This window comes from Vulpes vulpes, chromosome 8, assembly GCF_048418805.1.
Source record: "Vulpes vulpes isolate BD-2025 chromosome 8, VulVul3, whole genome shotgun sequence".
Lineage (NCBI taxonomy): Eukaryota > Metazoa > Chordata > Mammalia > Carnivora > Canidae > Vulpes > Vulpes vulpes.
This window is the reverse complement of record NC_132787.1, coordinates 19,297,734-19,310,796: the sequence shown is the minus strand read 5'-3', so window position 1 is coordinate 19,310,796 and position 13,063 is coordinate 19,297,734. Positions and strand designations below refer to the sequence as shown.

The 13,063-nt window shown below is 33.5% G+C and overlaps 1 protein-coding gene across 3 annotated transcripts in view; it reads left to right on the top strand.

The window, feature by feature from the left end:
* Positions 1–13,063, top strand: part of CCDC91 (coiled-coil domain containing 91) — a 326,884-nt gene that overhangs the window by 110,189 nt on the left and 203,632 nt on the right. For 2 of the 3 annotated variants that reach the window (XM_072765661.1, XM_072765662.1), the window contains exons 4-6: positions 5,144–5,301; positions 6,257–6,460; positions 7,174–7,278. In XM_072765661.1, the coding sequence (XP_072621762.1) occupies positions 5,144–5,301; positions 6,257–6,460; positions 7,174–7,278 (467 nt within the window). Of the gene's footprint in view, positions 1–3,879; positions 3,969–5,143; positions 5,302–6,256; positions 6,461–7,173; positions 7,279–13,063 lie in introns of all 3 variants that reach the window. The other variant, XM_072765663.1, reaches the window with a different exon arrangement.

Below are 13,063 nucleotides of genomic sequence, written 5' to 3'. Positions count from 1 at the left end.
AGAAGTGTTTTAAAGTATTTGTCACATTTCCTGTTAAATTTGTAGCTAAGTATTTTATCTTCTTTGTTGCTCTGGAAAATAGTATTTTTCTCACTGTTATATACTCTAAATAGTTAACTGTTTTCATAAGTAAATGCTATTTTTGTTATGCTATGTTTAAGTTTATATCCTGCTACTTTACTGAATGTGTGTATTGTTTTAGCTAGTAGGAACATGAAATAGTTTTCCTCCTTTTTCTATTTTTATGTTTCTATTTAATTTTTCTTGTCTAACTGCATTGGCTCATGCCCTTAGTGGAGTGTTCAGTGGCATGGAGACAGTAGACATCCTTGTTTTGCTCCTGTTCATATAGGAAATAACTTTAGTTTTTCCCTGTTAATTAACATGCAGACTTTAGGATAAGGCCTATATCATGTTAAGAAAATGTTCATCAGTTTCTGTCCTCTTGAGTATTTTTAACAGATACGGGTATTCATGTTTTATGAGAAGCATTTTCAGAGCCTTAAGATAATCATATCATTTTTCTCTTCAAGTATATTAATGTGGAGTGTTTTGTTAATGAATTCCTTAATAGTGACCCAGCCTTGCATTACTTGTGCAAATCTGACTTCTTATTGCATGTCACCCTCTCAATATGGTATTGGATTCCTTACTAATATTTTATTGATAACTTTGTCATTTATAAGTGATACTCTAAAACCTCTACTAATTCTTTTTGTATTATCTTTATCAAGCTTAGCTATCAGTGTTTTATTAATGTTACATAAAGCTAATGACATTTTGATATTTTCCTTTACTTTCAATGTTCAGAAACAATTTTAAAGCATTTAGATTATCCATTCTTTTAATTTTTGGTAGAAATTTTCTTGAATCCTTTACCTGTGGGGTAGTTGCCTGATAACTTTTTTCCCAAAGGAAGTTGGTCTATTTTTTTAGTGTTTTCTTTTTTAGTTCTAATCAGAAAACTTTTATAAGCTATATTTCTGTGGAAATTGCTTATTTTATCTAATTTTCAGATTTACTTAGAAGTCTGCTCAGGAATTTTATTACCAAAAAAATGTTCTGTTTTAATTATTTTCCCCATGTCATTTTTTTTGTATATTTGTACTTTCCTCTTTTTTTTTTTAATTAGTTAGAAACATTTTATTTTTTTTAGAAATCTAGGATTTTATTTTTTTTGGAAATTCAGGATTTTAATTAATAGATTTACTTTTCTTAATCTACTTCTGCATTATCTTGTTTTCTTTATTGTGCTTTTTAATTTTTCTTTATTTTCTTTTTTAATTTATGAGCTAGGAATTTAATTCATTGATTTTTAAAAAATTGACTGAAATATTCATGACTATAATTTTTTCCTCATCATTGCTTTATTTATATCCCATTATTACATGTAATCTTTTAATTATCATTTTTTTTAATTTTTTTATTTTTATTTTTTAATTTTTATTTATTTATGATAGGCACACAGTGAGAGAGAGAGAGAGAGAGGCAGAGACACAGGCAGAGGGAGAAGCAGGCTCCATGCACCGGGCGCCCGATGTGGGATTCGATCCCGGGTCTCCAGGATCGCGCCCTGGGCCAAAGGCAGGCGCTAAACCGCTGCGCCACCCAGGGATCCCCAATTATGATTATTTTTTAGAAATTCTGTCATATGTTGATAGTGGGACGTTTAAATTATTGTGGTTGGGTAGTAATGGAGCAGGTGAAAAGATTCCTGGATAAGCTTGTTTTGAATACTAACAAATGATAATTTCTGTGAAAACTTCCATTTACTGAATATTTATCATGTACCTATCTGGTAAACGAAGTTATTATATACATCATTTAAATTAAGTTGTATAGCTTTGTTTTGAGCTATTATTTCCCCATTTTCAGAAGAATAAACAAAGGCTTAAAGGGGTTTATGTAATTTGCCCAAGGCTATATGAAAAGTAAAGTGTTATTGTTTAAATTTGAATCCATTTTTGACTATACAGCTATGACTTTTACTTAGGCAGTATATTGTGAGGTCACAGAGGTATTGAGCAGTATGGTATAATTAGGACTGTTAGTAGCACAGTGTAACTGGAGTGAGTGAGGTTGGGACCTAATGGTATCATTTCTGGCTTGGGCAAATAGTTCTTTGAGGTACTATTAACTAAGATGGAAAACATGAAGCAAAGCAGGTTTATGTAAGATGATGGGTAAGTTTGACATACCTACTAGACAGCAAAATGGAACTGTCTTGTAGTTATTTGAGTATATGGGTCTGGAGATCTACAAGTAGTTTGTGCTTCGAGATGTGAATTTAGGTGTCATTAGCTTACAGGTCATAATCTAAATGATGGATTTTGAAAGTGGTAATGATATAGACCTTGGGAAAGTCAGAGAGTATAGGAAACAGTGAAACTTAAGACAGGATGGAGAAGGGACTCTGAAAAGAAAACAAGGACAAAATAGTCAAACTATTAGGAGGAAATCTAGGAGTTAGGAGTGTTACAAGTGCAAAAGGAAGAGAGTTAGGAATAGCAAGTGCTCCTTGGAACTAAAGAACGATCAAATAAGAAGTGTTCATTTGATTTAATAATAACTGAAAGGCAAATTAATATCTTTAATGATGAGTCCAGTGGAGTGATGAGGATTGGGGAAGAAAAAAATGGAGACAGAAATAATTTGAAGACAAGAAATTTATTTATAAAGGGAAAGTGTGATAAGGTGGCTAGTGGAAATGTGAGTTTGTGGTCACAAATGTGAGGTCCCTTTCTTCTACTTTCCTCACTCAACCTCTCCCTTCCTCTTCCCCTTATGTATCACTTTCCTTTCTTTCCTCCTATCCTCTCTCCCCTTATTTTAACCACTTGCCCTTCTTCTTTCCCTGATATGATGTACTTGACCATTTAGTGTTACAAGATGAGGATATTTTTAAAAATTTTTTTAAAGATTTTATTTATTTATTCATGAGAGACACACAGAGAGAGAGGCAGAAGCACAGGCAGAGGGAGAAGCAGGCTCCATGCAGGGAGCCCAATGTGGAACTTGATCCCGGGTCTCCAGGATCAGGCCCTAGGCTGAAGGCGGCGCTAAACCGATGAGCCACCCGGGCTGCCCTAGGATGGGAATTTAACTTGGTACAATATGATGTCTTAGATTATGGCTACAAATATGAGTGACATAAAGACATATTAAAATATTCAGGTTTTAGATCAAAATGATATTTTTAAGAATTTCTTGAACCCAGGATTGTAGTCACACATAACCTTTATGCCCAGAAATAAACGTAATTGTCCAACAAATTTTAATGATCTTTGAAATAATACTGAAAATAATATAAGCACAGTGCTAAATGTTTTACATATTTTAGACAAGTCTCATCAGCAACTCTATGCCAATTTTACAGGCAAGAAAACTGAGGGAAGTCAAACATGCCAATTGTTTTATACTTGGCATGACAAATGGTGTGGACTCTATGCTGTTAATCACAAGGCTGTATTCCCTCTTACTGTACTATAGTACTTATTTTCATGCCCTTAAAAGTTCATTATGAATATTTTTGTTATAAATTATAATTCAGAATTAGAAGTTAGACTATTTTGACATTTTAGAGAAATCTGTTAGCATACAGAATAGTGAAGATTAGAAAAAAATTTCTGGAAAAGATACATTGAGTACAAGCATGAATTGAAATCCCAGTTTTCTGTATTTTAGTTAAAATAGTGAAATGCATGTGGGACAAGATAGAATACTTTATCCAGTATGGCACATAGTATCTTAAAAATTCAGAATTGCAACATACTAATAGTGTGTGTAAGATAATTGAGTGATCCCATAAGGTACCAATCAAAAATTGATATATTCTTTAGTTTTTAAAAACCTAATGACCTTATAAATGTCTTTCTTTAGGGAAAAGTGCAATTTCCATTGTGAACTGCCTTCCAGAATTTATGGTAGACCTTCGCTGACGTTGCTACTGATGCCAATGTGGAATAAAGGTCTTTAAAATTTAGAAAGTCAAATGTATAAACAGATTACTGCTAAAAATGATTTAGTTATCCTTCTTAAACTTTAAAACACATGATATAAATATGTTTGAATTTTTAGAAATTTGAAAATACAGTAATAATCAGTATAATCCCTTTATTTTGCCCTTATTAGTATTTTTGTCTTTATCTTGTCAGTTGGCTTTCTTTTTATGACCTTTATATTTGAACCTAATCACAATCTAATAGTACTTTTTTTGTCAAAGTAATTACAGGATTCTATTTCAACATTACTTTTTTATAAAATAATTCAGCAAACTAAAATTGATTTTAACATGAAAATTCCTTTACCTGTTACAAAAGGAATTGTTAACACAGAGGCAGTTTGGTTAGTTATTTTATTTTATTTTATTTTATTTATTTTATTTTATTTTATTTTATTTTATTTTATTTTTCAAGATTTTATTTATTTGAGAGAAATATGCGTGCATGCGTACCCACACATGAATGAGCATGGGGGGAGGGGCAGAGGGAAAGAGGGAGACAATCTCAAGCAGACTTCCTGCTGAGCATAGAGCTGGATGTGGGCTCGATCTCATGTCCTGGACATGGTGATCTTCGTGGAAATCAAGAGTCAGGCGCTAAACCGACTGAGCCACCCAGATGCCCTGGATTAGTTGTTTTAAAGTAATTATTCTTGCTCTTAGCTCAGTTTATTATAATACATATTTAATTGATTTGACTTGCCTACTGTGTCATAAGGTCATTGAGTACATGAATGCATCTGTTTTGCGTACTGTATCTTCTCTATGCTTAGCACCTGTGCCGGGCATTAGTAGGCACACTAGTGCTTTTTCTTAACTGAGTGGATGGGTAATATATTTGAATACTTTCTCTCAGTTGGAAATACCCTATTTATGGTAACGTGTTAGTATATAAACACTAAGACATTATTATGTTGTTTTGTAGCTCGGGTCTCATGTGGAAATGTCGTGTTAACTTTAGAAATACTAGTTTTAGATATTAGCTAATGGTCCCTGAGGAATAGTTATAGAATCTTCTTTTAGTCTCATTGCTTTTCCTTCCATTACTCTTTTCCCCTTCGCTTCCCTCTGCTCCCTTTCTTCCGTTCAACCTATCCTTTACTTTCTCTTTGATAATCCTTTACTTATTTATTTTTTCTTTAGTATCTGGAGTCCATCTTTCTCCAGCTTCTCCTGAGATTGTACTAGACCATGACCACTCTCCTTCAGTTGGCTGCCTCTCTTCTGAGCCCATCATTTCATCACCAGAGAATACACATGCAGACAACAGCATTGTCAGTCAAACTGTTCCCAAAGCACAGGTAAAGACAAGTGTATTTTTCTATGAAGTTTACAGACTTAAAAAATTACTAGGTGGTTTAAATGAAGCTTTTCTGATTTTTTTTTTTTACTTATTTTTCTTAAATATTTTTTGTAGATATTTTAACTTTGAAGGTAGTATCTGGAATTAAAAAAAAAACCTGAATAATATGTTTGTTTTGTGGCATAATTGAAAAGTATTTAAGTAGCCATAGTTATTAAAATATAGTTTGAGTGTATCTATCATTTATTAAAATTGACTTAGATTTGCATTTCAAATCTTCAAAACTTCAAAAGAAAAATAATTACAAAAATAATTATTTCTGTTTTCAGGGAAGATTATCCTGGGTTTTTTATTTTTTTATTTTTTTATTTTAGTTATTACAGTCTTCATTTGGCTTTAGAGTAAAAACCAAAAAGACAGCAGTCATAGGGTTTATTTATTCAAATACTTACTGATCCAGGGATTGAGCTAGATGCTGCAATTAGTCTGGATTTTCAAAGTGCAGTACATAATACTGAGTCACTTGTTATCTTTACTAGAGAGTGGGTGATCAATTAGTGGTTATTAGTAAATTTCAAATTCTGATTTACAGTTTAAAAAATATACAGATTCTGGCTGTCTAAATTTCAGAACTGGTGGATATCAGATGTGTCTATACTTAATTATATGCTTATAAGCATGAGAAAATGTTTTAAGTTTTTAGTGCTTTGCTTGCAAAACAATAAATGCTTTAGACTCTAAATTTTAGAGGAATTTTGTTTCTTAGTTGCAAAGATCAGGTTGTTGTAACAGTTTGAGGTCTTCTGTTGATTTACTTAAAGGGTGAAATAATTTCAGAACCTTTGCTACAACTTAATTTCCAAATGTGGTTTCTGGTGCCCTTTGGATGTTTTCATTATTGGTACAGTGTAAACTTTCCCCTCTTGTGTATTTTTTTTTTTAATGTGGTTTAGATTCAGCAATCAACACACACTCATCTGGATATCTCACTTTTTCCATTGGGTTTAAATGATGAGAAAAGTAATGGAACAATTGCCCTTGTGGATGATTCTGAGGATCCTGGAGCCAATGTATCAAACATACAGCTTCAGCAGAAAATTTCAAGTCTGGAGATTAAACTCAAAGTTTCTGAAGAAGAAAAACAGAGAATTAAAAAGGTATATTTACATTTGCCTAAAACATAAATATTTGAATTACTTAGACTTGAAATTGGATCCCAATAATAATCCCAATCTCTGATTAAAAATTTGAGTAGAAGATGCTGTCTTCCCTTGACTATAGATTTAAATGAGTTTTATGAGTTTTTTACTTAGAAAATTCTTTGATAAGCAATTGATAGTTTTAGATACGTACTTTTAAGGATATAAACATCTTCGACCAAATTTTTTTTCCTCTAATGCTTTTCTTCTGATTGATTTTTATTTACTTTGGAAACAGGTAGTATTATATTTCTTATACAGATTAGAAGATTTGTAACATTGATTTGTTCCTATGGGAAGTTAGCGGCCTGGGATATTTGACAAAAGTACTTAGATATACAGCTGTGTTGGTAAATTATTTATGTTCTCATTTCTCTTTCCTATAAATATATGTATAAAAATACCTTTGCAAATTTATAGAAAGTATAGATAGATATGTGGAGATAATTTGTGCTGATTGCAGTTAATTTAGATGCTATTCATTTATTAGTGTGAATAATTTCAGTGTTATATCAATGTTAATACAGGTTTGGAAATGAGAGTGGAGCATATAGTCTGTAATACTGTTGAGCTTTAAACCATACTTCCTATCAGTTCTTTCCTTACCATATATTTTCTGGTGTGTTCATTGAAAAAACTGAATGTATTATATGCTTGGATTTTTCTTTTAGGATGTGGAATCATTGATGGAAAAGCACAGTGTCTTAGAAAAAGATTTTCTTAAAGAAAAAGAGCAAGAGGCCATTTCTTTTCAAGATAGATACAAAGAACTTCAGGTAAACCCTGTGAAATGCTTTAATTTAATTTAATATGCAGGCCTTTTATGGAAGCATGTAATATATTTTCAAAAGATGTTTAATAAATACTTTATGGAGGATCAGATGCTTGCTTCAGCATGTAAAATATTAACCATCAGTGGATGAAGATGATAAATACCATTTTGGAAAGTATGAATCTGTGAGAAGCAATGAGGGTTAGTTGAGACTCAATTTGGTGAAAGATACTATTTGTGATGGATAAAACATAGAAATTGATATTCTGATTTTTCTTACTGTAATTACATACGAAGAGTTTGGAATCCTCAAACTTCCAAACTGAGATATTTAACCTTTTTCATAAATTGTAATCAATGCCTCCCCCTCTTCACCTCAAATTTCCTTAATAAACTTGTTTCTTCTTCAGTCTTTCCCATCCCAGTAAATGGCAACTGCGTATTTTCAGTTGCCAAGGCTGATACCCACATTTACCCCATGTCTGTTCCTTTCACAACCTGTTGGCTCTGCCTTCAAAATGTCCAGGTTTTGACTGTTTGTCCTTAGGGTCACTGCTAACGCACTATTCTAAGCCATCCTTATTTCTCCCTTGGAATACTAAAGGATCTTCTAACTAATCTTTTTGCTTCTGTCATTGCCCATTTACAGACCATTCTCCACATTGCAGCCACTGTGATTTAATACTTAAAGCTGAGCATGTCCTTTCTCTGCTCTTAAACCTTCATGGCTTCTCATCTCACCCAAATTAAAAGCCAACTAAGTCCTTAAAATGGTTTGCAAGGCAGTCCTCATCTTTTCCCTGACTCTCCTCTGTCATTTTGCCTTATCTCTATGTCTGGAACACTCTTCCCTCAGTTATCTGCATGGTTTTCTTTTTTATATTATTCAGATCTCTGTGCAAATATCACCTTATTAGAGAAGACCTTTCTAGACAATGCTGAGATCCCTGCCAACCTTCCCGTATTCTGTTTTGTTTTTCTCATAGCACTTTTTACATCTGACAAACTATATATTTACTTGTTTATTTGCCTCAATTATTTTAATGGTCTCCTAAGTGGTCTTCCAGCCTCTACCCTTGCTCTTCTCCCTAATGAGTTTTTATTTCAGCAGGTAATGTTTTTAAAAATGTAAATCAAATCATTTCCCGACCTCAATTCTCAGTCCCCATCCAATGTAAATCTTCTGGCTTCTCCAATTTTTCCAGCTATTTACTTACACCAAACTTCTTACTTAATAAGGTCCAGGTGAATGTGTGAGTCTGTGTCGAGGAGGGCATTCCTTGGCTGTTGGATTGGTGAGTGGAGGGAAATGGTTTGTGATTCATTCACAGCCTCTCTGACTGGAATGCTCTTCTATCTGCAAAGTTCTCAAAAAAAAAAAAAAGGAAAAAAGCAAAAAGCAAAACTTGAAAATAGGGCAAAGGGTAAGCTGTGTTCTTTCAGTGTGTTATGGGGAGATTGTTTAATAGACTTTGGATTATTTAGGAGAATGTACTTTATTTGATTCACTGTGTAGTACTGATTAGAAGTCTCAGATATATTGACATTACATGTTAATTAGTTAATGTTTTTTTTTCCCAGGAGACATGTAAGTAATTTCTGTTAGAAAAGATAACCTCAAAAATGCTCTTCATGGGGCACCTGGGTGGCTCAGTGGTTGAGCGTCTGCCTTTGGCTCAGGTCATGATCCTGGGTCCTGAGATCGATTCCGCATCAGACTCCCCACAGAGAGCCTGATTCTCCCTCTGCCTAGGTCTCTGCCTCTCTGTTTGTGTCTCTCATGAATAAATAAATAAAATCTTTAAAAAAAAAAAAAAGCTTTTTATTGCCCTGTAGAACATTGGCCAGTTTTGTCTCCAACCTAGCACTCTTTCTTAGTCTAACACACCATTATTTAAATTTTATATCTATATATCTTCAAATGCTTTTTGAAGTAATCTCAACATCTGATTACTTCAGCCTTAACATAAGTTTTTCAATTATTAATAAGTGAGTAGAATAAATCTTTGGCATGTGCTTGGTTTGTATATATATGAGTCACATTTTAACTTTTTGAAAATTATACTTTTAACAACTCTCACTGAACTCTAGCTTCCTTCAAAGAAATACTTGCTCAAATGCTACCTTCTTATGGATGCTTTCCTTGACCATGCAATAGATAAGACACTGTGTAAATGCTTAATATTTCCTAGCTACCTTTCTTTGCTTTTTTTTTTTCCTCTTCCTCTTAGCCCTTATTCACCTTTTGTTTTGTTTTGACTTGGTTATTTTTTTCCTCCCACCAGAATGTAATTTTTATGAAATTGGGAGCTTTACTTCCCAGTGCTTAAAGCAATATCTGGCATATGGTATGGACTTACTTAATATTTTTGAATGAATGAATGAATGAATGAATGAATTCACTGATATAATGCAGCCTACTCCCCAAGGGCTAATTATGTGGTGTACAGCCCACACTTATCAGCCCCATACTTGGAATTACAGTGTTTATATATAGGAAGATGCAATACTGAATACTGAGAGAACTTTGTTTTTCTTTTTCTGCCTGTACCGTGACTTATTCTGGGCCCTCTAATGAGACATATACCTTTGCAAAGGTATAATAGACTAAGAAACTGAACCTCCGTTTCAGTTTCTTGGTCTATTAATGAGAACAATAATTTGAGATACCATCTAAGACCTCACATACACTTTGAGCTTTCCATAGTAAAGACCAATATAAATCCCAAGTGGCATTATTATGATTGTCGTGCTGCTTTTACTATTAACAGTGATAAAATAAGGTTGAGTCTTCAAAACTCATATTCAGTTTAAAAAGATCATTTATAGGAAACAGTGCTTCCAAAGAAAACTTTTTTCAGATGATTTTACTTCTGTTCCAGGTAGGGTCTCTCTTCTTTTTATACCACATGAGTAAAATGGTCAGCTGACTTTCTCTCATCTCATCTTGGCCAGATAAGTGATAGCCAAATATACTAGGAGGTCTCATAGCCAGATTGAACTAAAAGGCAAGCATGCTATTTAGCAAAATTTTTTGTTGTTATAGTTCTACTATAGTTCTATAGGTCACGTTCTCTACCTTTTTTCTTCAGTTTGTTTTCTTCCTGCTCTTCAGTTTGTATAATGTTTATTGTTCTATCTTGTTTACTGATTCTTTTTGTGTCCCTTCCATTCTGCTTTTGAGTCAGTTCTTTGCTGTTTATTAGTTTTGTATCTTGGAGTTTTAAAATTACTATTTAATTCTTTATGTCTTGTATTTCTTTGCTGAGACTTTTTTTCCTCATGTTTCAATCATGTTCATAATTACTTACATAAGAAATTTTATGACAGTTGTCTTAAAATCCTTGTCAAATAATTTTAACATTGGTGTCAGCTCATTGCTGTCTGTTCGTGGTCTTTTCTAATTCAAGTTGGGGCTTTCCTGATTCTTGGTGTGATGAGTGGCTTAAATTATATCCTATGTATTTTTGGTACTTCATAGGACACTTTGGATCTTGATTAAACCATGGATTTTGATGGGCTTCCTGACACTGCACAGTTGGGGAAAGGTTGATGCCACTTTAATGTCAGGAGCAGGTTTCCTACTTTGCTGCCTTTGACCTTCTGGGTTGGAAGGGTATCTCCTTAATCATGGGGAAAGTGGGATTTCACGTCCCTTGTAGGCTTTGGCTGATATCACCCTGCTTGGCAGGGGAGGCACTTTGTTATTCTTCCTCATGTGCTTGTATTGATAACGTAGAACAGATAAGCCTTGTTACCTCTGAATGGTTGAAAAGTTCTGACTCTCTACTCAGCTTTTTCTTACACAGGAAAGGAAAGAGAGAGAGAGCGAGCCTTCTCATGTCTAGGTGGGGATTCAAGTCCAACAAATGCCTCTCTACTTGGTTTTCTCTGCTGTTACCCAGAGGGCTCAGAGGGGTGGGATGGGAAACCTCCCTACAGCTGGTCACGGTGGAAGTCTGAACTTAGCATCCGGGCTTTGGCTTGTAGGGATGGATATGGGGTATTTTTCTTTTCCCATGGGGTTCGGCTGTCTTCAGGCATTTATTATTTACAGGTTTTTGGTTCTGCTGAGTTGTCCCTACTGTGGTCCTTTGTCTAAAGAGGAACGGCTTTTCTTGGGGTGGTTTTTGTTTGTGCCCATCAGTATTTCCTGGTTGATGGCCATTCCAGCACCCAGTTTGGGATATATGAGGACTAAGAAAAACCTCACAGAACTCAGTGCTGCATCATTCCTCTTTGTCCCCAGGTCCCTAGATCTCTCTTCTTGCCACCTTCTAGAATCATCTTACATTTGTTAAAATATAATGTCTAGATGTGTTAGCTGTACTTAATGAGAAAAATAGGGAGAAATGCATCTACTTCATTTTAGTCAATAAGTGCCATAAAAAAGTACATTGTAGATTTTAAATATTCTTTGTTGTAGCTACAGTAGGAAACTAATTTTAGTCTTAAAATACATGAATTTAAAGCAGATATTTTGAGTAAATTTTTTTAAGGAAATAGTTTACATAATCAGATTTTGGAGTCATTGTAAATAGAGGCAGGTCAAATAAAAATATGGATAATTCAAACTGGGAAGTAATTCGTAAGTCTCTAGTTTTGCTTTATACCTACCAAGTTTGTGCATGTATAGGTGTATGTATTAGACTTTCTGAAAATATACTTTGATAAAAATATTTAAGTTATATTGTATAGACCAGATTCATTAAGAATTTAGAAAATCTTGGGTTTCAGTATTTCACCTCCTTTTTTATAATCCACATCCTTCTGAGGATATAGCCTTTTTTTCAAACTTATACAAAGCTAGTTCAATCTAATAATGTTTTAGGAATAAGAGATGTTACTAAATTTGTGTCAGACGAAGCCACTGTCTACTAAATATATGTATACAATGAAATATTAGCAAAAGTGAATTTTTAAATAGTGGATACTTATTAAATTTCTTGCTTAATATGGCTTTCAGATATCTGAAAGTCAATATATTTTCTGTAGAATATAGCAATTCATGTATTTTTTATATTAAGACGTATAACATATAGATCTTCTAAATATTTTTGGAGCTCTTAATGAAACAAAATGTTTTCTGTTATTTATGATGATGGGGATAATATATTGGTGCCTCTCTGTGGTATCATAAGTAAAACAAAACATTCAGGAATATATAGTACTGACAAGACTAGATTAAATTAGCTGAGAAGCCTTTTTCTTAAAAAATGTTAATATGCTTATGTGTTTATATGAATAATATGTTTAGTGTGGAAAATATGGCAATTCAGAAAAATAAAAATAGAACAAAATTCATATCTATTCATCACCATAGACAATGCAGGTATTTTAATGGGATCTCAAAGTAGATGGCTTGAATTTTCAGTTTTGCAAATAAATCTAACTCTACTTAGATCATTATTGGGTGTGCCTCAGTTAAGATTTAGTCTAACCAGAGAAAAGGTAATGAATGTAACGTTTGTAAAACCTTAAATAAACTTTTTTTTTTTTAAAAAAAAACAACATTAACTATTATAGAGAATTCTCACAGTGTTGTTTTATGTGATATGGTTTAATTACTGGGATAGGTGGCAGGGTGTGAATGTGCCTAGAACAGAAGGAAACAAGGAACACTGTGAACTCTGGAGTACAATGGGGGTGTGCACCACCTCTCCTTTCCTGTTCTGTCCCGGGTGTGTAGCCTAACCAGAGGAAGAAAAGTGACTCATGCTGCGTTTGTCAGAAGTAGCTATGTAAAGGACTTTTTATGAAAGTTGAATAGAGAACTCATCTTAGTACAA